Genomic DNA, 13,674 nt, shown 5'->3' on the forward strand with positions numbered 1-13,674 from the left:
ATAAAGGGTTAACAAGAGTCTGAGTTCTTAATTAGCCCACCTAGCTGCACCTGGAGGGTGACTCAGGCTTGATTTGTGATTAGACCCTGCTGAGGAGGGAGGGAAAGCTGCAGGGAGGTAGCCCGGAGAGAGGAGGAAGGGGCTCTCTGGGAAGGCAGTTGGAAGAAGGCCTCAGGGATGGAATTAACCCCCTGTGGGGGGCCCTGGAGAGGAGGCCAGGTACAAAAAGGCAGCCCTGAGGGGTTGGCATTCAGCAAAGAAAAGGGGAGCCGGGCGGGCCTAGGGAGAAGCTGGGCCGGGGCACCAGAGGAGAGGTTGTGTTAAGCACAGTCCACAGGGAAGCAGCACAAGGGGCTTGGAGGTCAGAACTGGCCCAGGCAAACTGCTGCATGTCTACAGGAGCAAACCTAGCTGGTTAATATGGGGGCCAGACCCCAGAGAACAGACCAGGCCTGGGTTCCCCATAGACCCTGCATAAGGACTGTTAAGGCCTTGGTGGGGCTGAAAGATGGGCTGAGGAACAGCCGAAGGGCAACAGAAGAATCTTTTATTGTGCTGGGCTCTGTTACCTTGGAAAGGTACCTGGGCCTAAAACAGGACCTGGCTGGAAGACTTGGCCAGAAAAGGCAGGCCCACCATGGGACCAGAGCGACTCTCATCAGGGGATGCTAGAGCGGAGACAGCTGCCATGCCCAGCCACATGTGGATGCTCCGGTGGTGAGTCACTCTTTGGCACCGTCACTGTCATGAACAATAAAGTACAGTTAATCATGGGGGGGAAGCAGTACTCAGCTTGCATTGTCTCAAAAACCGAAGCAAAGTTCATACGAATGGCCGTACATGGTTGGGCCAATGGTCCATCTAGCCCAGTGTCCTGTCTTCTGACAGTGGCCAATGCCAAGTGCCCCAGAGGGAAGGAACAGAACAGGGAATCATCAAGTGATCCATCCCCTGTTGCCCATTCCCAGCTTCTGGCAAACAGAGGTGTATGGACACCCAGAGCATAGAGTTGCAGCTCTGACCATCTTAACTAATAATCATTGATGGACTTATCCCCCACGAACTTATCTATACTTTTTGCCTTCACAACATCCTCTAGCAATGAGTGCCACAGGTTGACTCTGTGTTGTGTGAAGAAGTACTCCCTTATGTTCGTTTTAAACCGGCTGCATATTAATTTCATTGGGTGACCCCTGGTCCTTGTGATATATGAAGGGGTAAATAACACTTCCTTCTTCTTTCTCCACACCAGTCATGATTTCGTAGACCTTTATCATATCCCCCCTGAGTTGTCTTTTCTAAATTCACCAGTGCCAGTCTTTTTAATTTATCCTCATATGAAAACTGTTCCATGCCCCTCATCATTTTTGTTGCGCTTCTCTGTAATTTTTTTCCTTTTCTAATGTATCTTTTTAAACCAGACTTCATGCCACATTCAAGGTATGGGTGCACTTTGGGTTTATATAGTGGCATTATGATATTTTCTCTGTTTCTTAGCGGTTCCTAACGTTGTTAGCTTTTTTTGATTACTGCTGCATATTGAGCAGATGTTTTCAGAGAACTCTCTGCAATGATTCAAAGATCTTTCTTGAGAGCGGTAACAGCTAATTTAGACCCCATCTTTTTGTATGTATAGCTGGGATTATGTTTGCCAATGTGCATTACTTTGCATTTATCAACCTTGAATTTCATCTGCCATTTTGTTGCCCAGTCACCCAGTTTTGCTAGATCCATTTGTAACTCTTCACAGTCTGCTTTGGACTTAACTATCTTGTATAATTTTGTATCATCTGCAAACTTTGCCACCTCACTGTTTACCCCTTTTCCCAGGTAATTTATGAGTATGTTGAACAGCACTGGTACAGATTCTTCAGGGTCCCCGCTATTTACCTCTCTCCACTGTGAAAACTGACCATTTATTCCTACACTTTTCCCATTTTTAACCAGTTACTGATCCATGAGAGAATCTTTCCTCTTAGCCCATGACAGCTTACTTTGCTTTAGAGCCTTTGGTGAGGGATCTTGTCAAAGGCCTTCTGAAAGTCCAAATACACTATATCGACTGGATCTCCCTTGTCCATACATTTGTTGACCCCCTCAAAGAATTCTAATAGATTTGTAAAGGGAAATCATACCTCAACAAAGACGTATTGACTCGTCCCCAACATATCATATTCATCTACGTGTCTGATAATTCTATTGTTCTTTACTATAGTTTCAACCAATTTGCCTGATACTGAAGTTGGGCTCACCGGCCTGTAATTTCCAGGATCGTCTATGGAGCCTTTTTTAAAAAAAAAATAAAATAAAAAAAAATAAAATTGGCGTTACATAAGCTATCCACCAGTCATTTTCTACAGAAGCTGACTTAACTGATAGGTTACAGACCAGGGGGGCTGGAACAATGTGTACCGTGGGGGGGCTGAGAGCCATTGAACCAAACTGTGAACCCTGTGTGTGTTGGGAACCACTTCAAGCCGGGGGGTGCAGGAGCACCCTGAGTTCCAGCACCTGTGCTACATACCATGCTTAATAGCTGCAATTTCCTAACTAAGTTCCTTCAGAACTCTTGGGTGAATACCGTCCGGCCCTGGTGACTTATTACTGTTTAATTTATCAATTGGTTCTAAAACCTCCTCTATTGACACTTCAGCCTGGGACAGTTCCTCAGATCTGTCACCTACAGGGAATGGCTCAGGATGGGAATCTCCCTGCACATCCTCTGCAGTGAAGACCGATGCAAAGAATTCTGCACAACAGCTATGGTGGATAAAAATCAATGATTTAAAAAAAAAATTGGATTTTTTAAAATTTAAATTTGATTTTTGAGGAAAAAACCTATCTAAAGATAGGCAAAGAGTTCTTTGCTGCTTTTACAGATCCAGACTAACATGGCTACCCCTCTGATACTATCTAAAGATAGTTTTAATTAAGATACATTATAGTTCAAAGATATCTCATCATGGAATAAGGATTACATATTCTAGTTCTATAGTATGAGACAATATACTCATGTAATGTTTAAGAAAAGTTTTGTAAATGAGTTCCAATAGTTCATGGATTAGGGATTCAATTTTATGGGATTCCAGGGGCGTCTGTATAGATTATTTAGGTTAATCTTTCTATCTACCCAATGGGACTCAGTGCTCAGTCTAGAAGATACCGTCAGAGATGCTTAGTTTTGCAGTTCTCAAACTGTGGATTTGTGTCTCCAGAGATAACAACATGCTTGTTAACAGCAACATTTTTTTTAAATGAATAATATATAGAGGTGAGAAATAAAAGACCTCAACCCTATTGTCCCTCTGCAAATTTGTGTATACAGAGTCAATCCCTTACTTCTCTCTAAAAGTGCAAAGTTTCAAAAAGTTCAATGAATAGAAAATTGTTGGGGATGGAATAGATCTCGACAAGGAGAAGTCATCTGGAGATAAATGTGAGAAGGGAGGGACAAGCAGTAGAAACAAAAGTGAAACTTTGAGCAGCATATTCCAGAAGTCTTGAAGTTTTTCTGAGTGTAGCCTTCATTATTTGAGATCTACCATACCATTCTCTCACTAGAAGGGAAAACCTATAATGGCAGCAGGCTGCAAAAGAGTTAAATTACAAGCATTTAAAAAAAAAAAAACAAATGGGACAAGCACTATCTCCGGCTCATTTTCTTGCAAATATTCTCAATACTCGGTACCAGGGTCAAACCTTAACTGCTGAAGAAGAGGAGTTGGCTATGACATGGACATCCAGCAATTGTACCTCCATAATGCCACTATAATAAACTTCAGAGCTAAGGGTGAACCATTCAAGAAATATATGTTTGCTGATTGATGTTTTAAAGAAAGTCACAGCAGTGAACTGGTAGAAGTCACTTAAGCACTTGGATTTAGAGACTGTTGAAGTGATGATAATCTCACTTTTAACAGCAGTAGCTTCTTCTGCTGGTGTAGAAAGAATATTTTCTTCCTTTGGACGAATTCATTCCAAATTGAGAAATCGTTTGGGACCTGAAAAAGCAGGAAAGCTTGTTTTTCTTTTTCAGATTATGAACAAACAGGAAAATGAAGGTGAAGACAACTGAGTTAGCTGCAGAAACCAATATTTTAAATTTCTCATGTTGACCTTGCTGACAAGAGTCGATTTAACTTTTGCTTTTGTTTTTTAAAAAATATTTCATTGAACTATTTTAGTTAACAATTTTAAGAAAAACAAACCTGATTTTGAAAAACTTGAATGTTTAACTAAATTCAAAAATTCACGTGCTTGTTTTGTTAAAATATTATGTGTTTGCTGTTGAAGAAAAAAATCCAGAATACATAACGTTGTTGTTTTAGTTAAATAAAACAATTTAAATGTCTGTCTGGTGACATTCTCCTCCTAATACAGCATGGCAAGAAAATCCCCCAAATGTTAATGATTAACCTGTTGAATTGGAGATAGTTCACCTCCCAATGACTTCATAAATATCTGCTTCAATTATCTTTGGTAACTGAAATAACCAATCATTAGTTTTACAGCCATATCAGAAAATGAATCTGAAAAGTTTTCAAAATAAATCACTTTAAAACTGTATAGTGTGTAACTTCTAAAAATGGAACCTACATCTATCTCCGAGTTGTGAAGAATATGTATTAAGGTTAAAACAACCAACAAGTATGCACTTTTATGTAGAAATCCATGGTTAAATTGAGTCTTCGTGACTAGAAATTTAAATCATTTAAATCAAATCCACCCTGACAACAGCCCTGTCTTCTATGAGTGCTCCCTTAGCATCTTTGTTGCCTAGTGGCCTCGCTGATTGATTGCTGAGCAGGTTTCTTGCTTCCGATGTACTTTAAAAAACTGCTGTTAGTTTTTGTGTCTTTTGCTAGTTGCTCTTCAGATTCTTTTTGGCCTGCCTAATTATTCTTTCACAATTGACTTGCCAGAGTTTATGCTCCTTTTTTCTATTTTCTTCAATAGGATTTGGCCTCCAATTTTTAAAAGATGCCTTTTTATCTCTAACCACCTCTTTTACTCTGTTTAGCCATGGTGGCATTTGTTTGGTCCTCTTACTGTTTGCTTATTTGGGGTGCATGTATAGTTTGATCCTCTATTACGGTGTCTTTAAGATGTTTCCATACAGCTTGCAGGCATTTCATTCTTGTGACTGTTCATTTTAATTTCCATTTAACTAGCCTCCTCGCTTTTGTGTAGTTCCCCTTTCAGAAGATAAACGCTACTGTGTTTGGTTTCTGTGGTATTTCCCCTCGTACAAGGATGTTAAATTCAATTACATTATTGTTGCTATTACTGAATGGTTCAGCTCTGTTCACCTCCTGGACCAGATCCTATGCATCACTTAGGACTAAATCAGGACTTGCTTCTCCCTTTGTGGGTTCCAGGACTAGCTGCTCCAAGAAGCAATCATTAATGGTGTCTAGAAATGTTATCTCTGCATCCTGTCCTGAGGTGACGTGTACCTCGTCAATATAAGGATAGCTGAAATCTGCCATTATTATTGGGTTTTCTGCTTTTGGAACCTCTCATCTCCCTGAACATTTCACAGTCACCGTCAAGTGGGGTAATATATTCCCACTGCTAGATTTTTTTATTCGAGCATGCGCTGCAGAATTCCTCCGGGCTCAGCTCGGAGCCTCAGGGGCACTCCATTGTTGCAGCAGTCTCTACCGCTGTCACACTGGATGGTTTTCCCTGCTGCCCAGCTGATCTCTCGTGAACTGTGCCAGGCAGCAGTTGGCTGGATCACCCAGGGCAGCGAGGAGACAAGGGTGGGATGTAGAGCTGTTATCACAGCACATTCGTTTCTTCCTGCTGTTTCTCTTGTATGCAGGGGAGAGATTCCATTTATTTATCGACCCCGAAGGCACCCAGCCAGCCTTCTGAGCACCCTAGCACTGATTTAAAGCTACCGAGCAGGGGCGTTACAAATCAGCCAAAGCAGCCACCTATCTCTGTTCTTCCCCATATCGCCCACCAATCAGCAGCTAGCAAAGCCAGCTGGCCCTCTCAACGGCCCTGCAATGCTGCTCAGGTGGGTGGGCTCTGCACTGTGCCCAGAAGGTCAACAGGTCTGGGCCATTTTGCACCCGAAGGGGGACAGCCTGCCATGGGAACGGGGCCATGGCTCTGCCAGCATCAGGGGGCTGGGACACTGCTCGGAGCTTCAGTGCACACAAAAATGAGCTAGAATGAACCTGAGGTCAGACTTTGTGTTATAATCGAAACCAGCAACTAAGGGCTGTGGTCAGATACCTGCTACGCTACTGTTGGTTAGAAGTGCTTGGGCATGGACGAAACTGTGATCCCAGCTCATGCTCTAGCCATCCCCAGAGGCCATGAGGGAGAAGACTGCTGACTCGTAAAGAAGGTTAGCTGGTTCTTTCCATCCCCCCCTCTTTGGAGTTTCTGCTTTGTGTTTAATATAAGCTAAGTATTCTGCTGGTGTCCAAGAGGGTGGTTATACAACGTCAGGGAGATATGTCCTAAACTTGCTGAGCTTTCATGAGAGACTTAGTCTGTTAATTCAGGGCTGGGTTTTTTTCCTGTGGTTTTTAATATTCTGTTAAAAGAAAATTACTCCCCTCCCCGCATCTCTGTTGGTTGTGGAACACCCGAGAATGCCACTGGAGCAAGAGGACCTGGTGGGAACTGACCTGACACTCCAAGCGAACGTGCTGCAGTGTAGAACTGGCACCTCCTGGGTGCCTGGCGATGCACTAGCTTCTGAAGGAGCCACTTCTCCAGGGCCGGCAGGCTCCAGGTCCAGGAGGGGTCCCAAGTCTGAAGCTAGTTTGAATGGCAGTAGAATGTGACCTCCCAAACGGCAGGGGGAGGGGAGGCAGCAGAAGCCCAGACGTCTTTCTCTGGGGAGCGGGTAAATGCAGTGGAGATTCTAGCTACAAAGGAGTCACCAGGACAATTCACCATGTCTGTTACATGGACAAGTTCTGTCACAATAAACGGTTCACAGTGACTAATCCTGGGGGAGCTGCGGGGAGAATGGGTTCTGCTGCTCATTTTTGCTGGCTGGCTGACTCTGAATGGCCTGGCTGCTCTGCATTTCCTGCTAGCTGCAAGGCTCTTCAGCAGCCTTTGTTAGAGTGGGACCCAGGCGCTTTTGACAATCCCTCAGCTACACAGGATGAGAGGCCACTGCTGGGCATGGCAGGCTCCCTGGGGCTCGGGGCTGATCCACCTCCTGCACATCTCTTGTTCATGTGCAGGGAGACTTGTCCTGCTTTTACACATGCTAATATAGACATCTGAAAGCCAATAGTGCTTATACAATATATACACAGAGAGAGAGTTAATGCTAAAAAGATGTCAGCCAGATAACCTAACCTTCCCAGTGCATTACCTCAGTTCCAAAGTTTTCCACCGGCCCCGGCCGTATTAATTTCAGCAAATTAATTTTACTTCACAAAAGCTTTTGGTTAGTTTGGGATTAAGGCCTTTTGCAGAGTTCATTATTTTCCTAAGATGCCTTGTTTTGCCATAATGTTTAGATGCCTGGTTCTATAGGAATTTAATCTCCCTGCTCCGCCAGCAGTTCTGTTCTCTGCTTTAGTGCAAATTGATGATGGAAGATAGCAGTGGGCCTTTCTGCTTCTATTTAACATGTCAGCAGGAAAAGCCATCTGTTTGCAATTATGGGTACGGCCGAGCTGAAGGATCAGCATGGCAGATTTTATAAAATGATAGGAAACCTTTATCAATTCATAACTCCTCGTGTCATACAGAGGAATATATTTCATTTGAAATAATTCATCTTTTTTACAAAATTAAGGAATGCGCCGTGAGATTAATATCCAGAGAGAATGCCCTGTGCTCTCAGAGGAGGAGTCATGCTGTCTCTGTCAAAGGGCTGCAGCAGTGGCTTGGGAAATGTTTTCTGATAGTTTTTGGTTTCGTACAGCACCCTTTAAAGCCCTGCTCCCTGGCAGAGGGTCAATGCCAAATGCATCAGGAACCTTCAAGATGCAAAGCAGAGATGTGGGCCTGAGAACTGCTCCAACCTGCCGACACCTCATCCTGGTGCACATGGGAGTGAACCAAAGGGCAGAGTGGTGCCTGGCAGATTGGGCCAGTGGCCAGAACAAGGCTGGCCTTCAGGAAACAGGTGTGTTTTTTAAAAGCAGGATGCGCCTGGGGTTTTGAGAGACGGAGTTTTTGTCTGTCTTTCCCCCCAGTGATTAAAAATGGGTGTTGGAGAAAGGTGCCAGATGGACAGCTCACCCCGCCCCCTGGGAACAGGCAACAGCAGTGCGAGATTCCCATCCCCTCCCTCCTGCTTCTCAGGGATCCATCTCTCTTGGTGAGAGGAGAGCTCAGTCTCCATGGTGCTTTCAGAGCATGGCTAGCCTGCGCCAGTTGCAATGGGTGGGTTGTGTGGTGCGGGCGCCAGTCTGCGGGGTCTGAGACCCACCACACAGTTACTGAGCCATTGGGAAGCAGTGGAGGGCACAGCTGTCTGTTTGCCTAGTGGGCAGGTCTGGGATCTGGGTCCTCCGGTCCAGAGGAGTGCCCTCGCTGCCAGGCTAGAGAGTCATTCTCTCTCTGGCCCCTGGCTCTCGTCTGTTCTACAAAGTGGAATAGCTTCAACAGGAGAGGTTGAGAGAGATCCCCTGGGCTAGCCAATAGCCTGGTGGTTAGGGCATTCACCTGCAAGTGGGAGAGCTGGGTTCAAGCTCCTGCTCCAACATGCGGATCAAACCCAGGACTCCCCCATCCCAGCTGAGTGCCCTAACCACGGGGCTATGGGGTAGAAGGGATCACCACCACCACCTCCTCCTGAGCTCTGTGAATCTCAACCTCTGGTTCCCAATTTAATTTCCTTTTTACTGAAACCCAGAAGGGTTAAAATGCCTGAAATCAAACAGAATGTTATGTTTGGAAAAAACTCGTTTTGGATCAGACTTCTCAAGTCGCCAGAATTCTGGCAGAGGTTGGGTTTCAGGCTCTCCCAAAGTGATTTTCAGAACTGTTGGCTCGCTCAAAACAGACTGATGCACCCAGCTGTATTCCTCCCCTCTGCAGGTCATGCAAAGGGGGGACTCACCCACTGGGCCAAGGGGGAGCTCACTCTCCTGGTTAATCTCCTTCACCCCCACCCCATTTCTAGGAGGTGTGGGGAGCTCTTGAGACAGGCTGAGTAAAAGACTGCATACGCTCCCTCCCTATTCCGCCAGCTCTCCTCCGGCTCTTTGAAGGCCATTCGTGGCTGGCTGCAGGCTGCCTTGCAAGTTTGCTCTATAGTATCTGACTGCTTCTCACAAGTCAGTTAGAACAAAGAGAATTAACTTGAGGGATATGGGGCGACAGGGGCCGTGGTGGCTCAGATGTGTTCAGCAGGGACTTTCTGTCTAATGCTGCTGTAGGCCAGAAATACTATCCTGGCCTTTTTCCTAGACAATTCTCTGCATTGCTGCTTTCATTCCTTAGTCAAAAGAAGGAATTTCTGTTGCCTGCCAGGGTCTTGCTCTTAGTGGTTCTTGAGGGTACTTTTGAGGGTACTCTCCAGATTCCTACATCATGGCAAAGCTCAACATTTGACTCCACGTTTTGGAGCCTCCTTCTCCAAAGTGGTTAGTTGGACCAGTCCTTATACGTTATGCGTGGTGGTCTGCTGGGGGGCCTCCTCAGTTCTAGCTAGAAGGGAAAGTCAAGGTGTGTCGGATTGGGCCATGTGTATGTGATTGCTCTGCTGTTGCTGAGGGACTGCGTCTCCCTGGGGAGCTGACTCAGGTTGCCTGTGAGAGCTAGAGACCAAGCTTGCCATGCTTACAAACAGAGGCAAAGGAATGCAGCATTCGGCTGTTAAAAATAATGTTTCCCCTGTTTCATGTCTGCAGGAGACAGGTATGCTAAGGAAGCCACGTGAAAGGCTAAAGTCAGACACTTGGGACCACGTGCATAACCAGATAAAGTTGCATTCTAAATCTGTGAGCACCGATACTGCAGCCGTGCTGTAAAGCAAGTCTTTGCCCAGTTTGGGCACACAGCCCTGGGTTTCTGACTGTTATGGGTTATAAGCCCCTCCTCCCAGGCGTCTGGAGATGGATTCCCTATGTGAAAGGCGCGTGTAGCATGCAGAGGTCACCAGCCCAGGATAATACAAACTGCATCTTAGCTAAAAGCAGGGGGCATTTGGTAGCGCACTGTCTGGTCATATTTTTCCATAGCTCAAACAAAAGGTCACAGGGGGAATGGGCTATGCAGACCCTTCTTATAGGATTGGTAATAAAAACCTTTTAGCTTCCTGTGCTGCAAAGTACAGCACTGCAGAGAATTCACCTTGTTTTCAAAGCTCTGAAATGCTGGGCACGCTGTGGGCTGCTGCAGCTACCTGACTACAGAGCTCATCTGTGCGGCTGTCACCAGCAGAAAGCTAGCTCCGCTCTGCTCTGCTCTGCGCTCAGTAAGCACCGCTCATCTCAATGCATTCCCCTTTTCCGTGGGCTGCTTGGATCTGCTCCCAGCGGGTTACCATCCAGGGGAAGGGGAACAAGAATCCTGCTTCTCAAAGAGAAGAGGAAACTCTCTGCAACGAGGGCTGGGGGAGAAGCAGCTTCTCTTCCTGGCAGAGAGAGAAAGGGGAAGAGATCTTACAGAAGCCTCTCTGCTGGTGCAAAGGCTGCAAAGCTGGAGGGAGTTTGGTCAGAGAACAATGTGTCAGGCTTAGAAATCCGCTCTGGGATTCAGTAAGGAAGTTCTAGAAAATAGGGGCCACTCTCTCCTGGAAAATGTGGGATTTTTAGGATGCACATGCCAGCATCTGGTTGAGTGAGTGGATATCATTGCTTTGCCAAAGCACCAGTCCACTCTCAGGTTGTAAACCTGCTCTGGACCCCTCAGCTAATGCCAGCACCATCTAGGGTGATCAGATAGCAAGAGTGAAAAATCGGGATGGGGGTGGGGGGTAATAGGCTGCTATAGGAACAGTCCCAATATTTGGGGCTTTTTCTTATCTAAAGTCGGGACATCGGGTCACTCTAGCACCTCCACAAATGCTGTAACAAACTCCAGACAATCACCTCCTACCCTGGAGAAGACACATACCCAAACATACTGGAGAGCGGGACAGAGACATTAAAGGGGCAAAAGTCCTGGACTAATTGCCAAGCTCCAGGCCGCTCTGAGTGCTGCTGAAACAGATACATTGCAAGGGAGCTGAGCAGCAGAATTCCAGAGCCCCATAGATCGGTCTCCAGAGCATCCAACCCTTCCCCACTTCTCCATCGCAGAGAGGAATCCAGAGGAAAGTAACCACACTTCCCCTGGAGCCTGGGATCACGAACAGAGTGATCCTAGCACCCATCCAGCATCTGGGCCTCCCCACAGATCCTCAGCTCCTGCTGAGACAGGCTAGGAATCTCTTAGCACCTGCTCTGTTATACTCTGAGAGGCACCTGTCCCTGCAAACCCTCCTCACAATGAAGAGTGATATTGTTCATCATACTAGCTGCAAGGACTGCATTAGCGTATCATTCATCCTGCAAGATAACCCTGTCTCCAAATTGTTCCTACTTTCCAAGTCGTAGTGGCACATGCAAACCTTACATCATCTGCTTCTGTACCACCCAGGAGCTAACAATGCTACCACGAAGACCTATATAGATGTTCCACCAGAAACCTGCTTGCATGCACATGAATGTTGTACTAATTACCTTCACAGCAAACGGTACGTGATGAAGGTGTAGCAAAACACACCGTGCATCGCTTACCCCATATACCTGCCTGCAGAGGTGTGTATGGGCCTGGGTAATTAATCAACACTGAACGCTGGACTGAGCTGGCCTGCTCCCAGTGCAGGTGCGGGGCTCTGGGAAGGAGTGTAAAGGACCTGGAGTCAGTGGGAAGGAGAACCAGGCACAGGGAAAAGTGACCATGTGCTTTCTGTGACCAAATCTACCATCATCACTGTTCTGCAAGATGGAGAAATGGTGGCAATTCCTGCTCCAGGGATAATTTTCATGCCCCCGTGTGCTGTGGTGGGCAGTTCACATATGTAATATGAAAGGGACCGTGGCTTTCTTTGGCACAGGTAATGTGTGACTCACTCCAGCTGTGAAGTAGGTGGCTGACAGGCCGCTTGCTGCTCAGCCCTGTTGGTTTGTTGGGGTGGGTGCGTGGGATGGGACCGCTGGGCTCCCCACGCTGAAGATGTTTTTCCTAAAGGAGAAGGAATGTTCTGGCTTCATTTAAAACACCACAGCTGTTGGTCACGTTGAAAACATTTATTGTTACCAAAGCAAATTCAAAACATAAAAGAATTTTTTAAAAAAAGTCTCAGACTTGAGCCCCATAGAGAAGTTCACATGCGCCTGTCTTCCAGCTCCCATGCAGTACTGTGAAGCAAGGGCTGGGGCTATAGAATAAGGGTGCCGGAGATTCACCTGGCATAGCCCGTCTCTCTGGAGAACTGGCCGTTCCCATGGCTGCCTGGGCAGCTCCGGGCTGTGTATCTAGGTCTAGAGCAAGCGGTGCGCTCAGTCCATGTACACGACAGCCTTGTGTAAAGGGGGTAAAGCCTCTCACCCGTCATTTCTGGGGCCTGTAAGCTCCTTGAGCTGGAGCCAGCATCTCATCTTCGGACCGAGCTAGATGAAGTGTTGAGTTAACTCGTTCTCTGCTCTCTCCCTCCTTCTGTGGCCTCTCCCAGCCTGCAAAAAAATCTCACTCCACACTCACACCTTTGACCCTCCCCAAATGCATTGCGATGCTTGCAACAGTGTTCGCAACATGCAGGGCTGATCTGCCTTCCCAGGAGACCCCCAGAGGGGGGCTGTGACACCTGGGGCAGGGAACGCGCATGTCAGTGCAGTGCCTGGTGTAAGGGGGCCCAGCTCACAGACTGCTGGGTGCCACCGAAGTACAATGATAAATACTGTTGAGCAGAGGAAGATGTGGCTCCTGCCCCCAGGATCATGAAGCCTGACCAACAAGCCCTGATGATTCAGACACGCTGTGCCTGGGGTGAATGGCAGGAGAGGGTCTGGCTGGCACCATGATGCATTTGTGAGAGTAACTCCTGCATAGCAGCGTTAGCTCTGGTGGACTGGCTGGAAGAGGTGAGATGTGAATGAAATAAGCGTGGGTGGGAGGGAGCTGAATGGGGGGCGGGGGAAAGGCAGAAAAGAGACTAGGAAATGGTACAAAGGGAGCAGGCAATTAGAGGAGCAGCAGGAGGGAATGGGAGCAGAGTTGGGTGGCAGCATGTGCTTGGCACTCAGTGGTGACTCCGGTCCGATGCCACAACGTTCTTTCTGCTGCGCATCACTGGAGAAATGATATATTTCTCCCCTGTGATTCTGGCACCCTGAATCCCAGGAAGTGAGAGAACCCCAATGGTGCAAGAGGACAGGAAGCACTAAGCCAAGCCTGGGATCTGGGGTCAGATGAAGGGCCAGAGCCACTGTGAAATAATTTGATTCACCAGAACATGATGCAGCCTGAGGATGCCCAGCCGCAGACCAGGCTGCAGTGGGGTCCTGACATTGGTGGTTACATGAGACTTTTATAAGAAGCCTATTTCCACGGCGATTTAGAATCTTTGTTTCCCATTATCTTTGATCATGACAAAGGAGAGATGAAGCTCATAACGTTCTCCTGTCTGAATGGGATTAATGGGAACAGTCTTTCCATGCTTTTCTGAGGGTTCCCAACAGGCACCCCCAG

General features: G+C 46.8%; 1 protein-coding gene across 1 annotated transcript in view; it reads left to right on the top strand.

Annotated features, from left to right (window-relative positions):
• The first annotated feature begins 655 nt into the window (after nt 1-655).
• ZMAT4 (zinc finger matrin-type 4) overlaps nt 656-13,674 on the top strand; it is a 241,404-nt gene continuing 228,385 nt past the window's right edge. Inside the window, exon 1 of the mRNA XM_043536401.1 lies at nt 656-717. Coding sequence (XP_043392336.1) covers nt 666-717 — 52 coding nt within the window. The 5' untranslated portion in view covers nt 656-665. The remainder of the gene's footprint in view (nt 718-13,674) is intronic.

The sequence above is a fragment of the Chelonia mydas genome, chromosome 26 (genome assembly GCF_015237465.2).
Source record: "Chelonia mydas isolate rCheMyd1 chromosome 26, rCheMyd1.pri.v2, whole genome shotgun sequence".
NCBI lineage: Eukaryota > Metazoa > Chordata > Testudines > Cheloniidae > Chelonia > Chelonia mydas.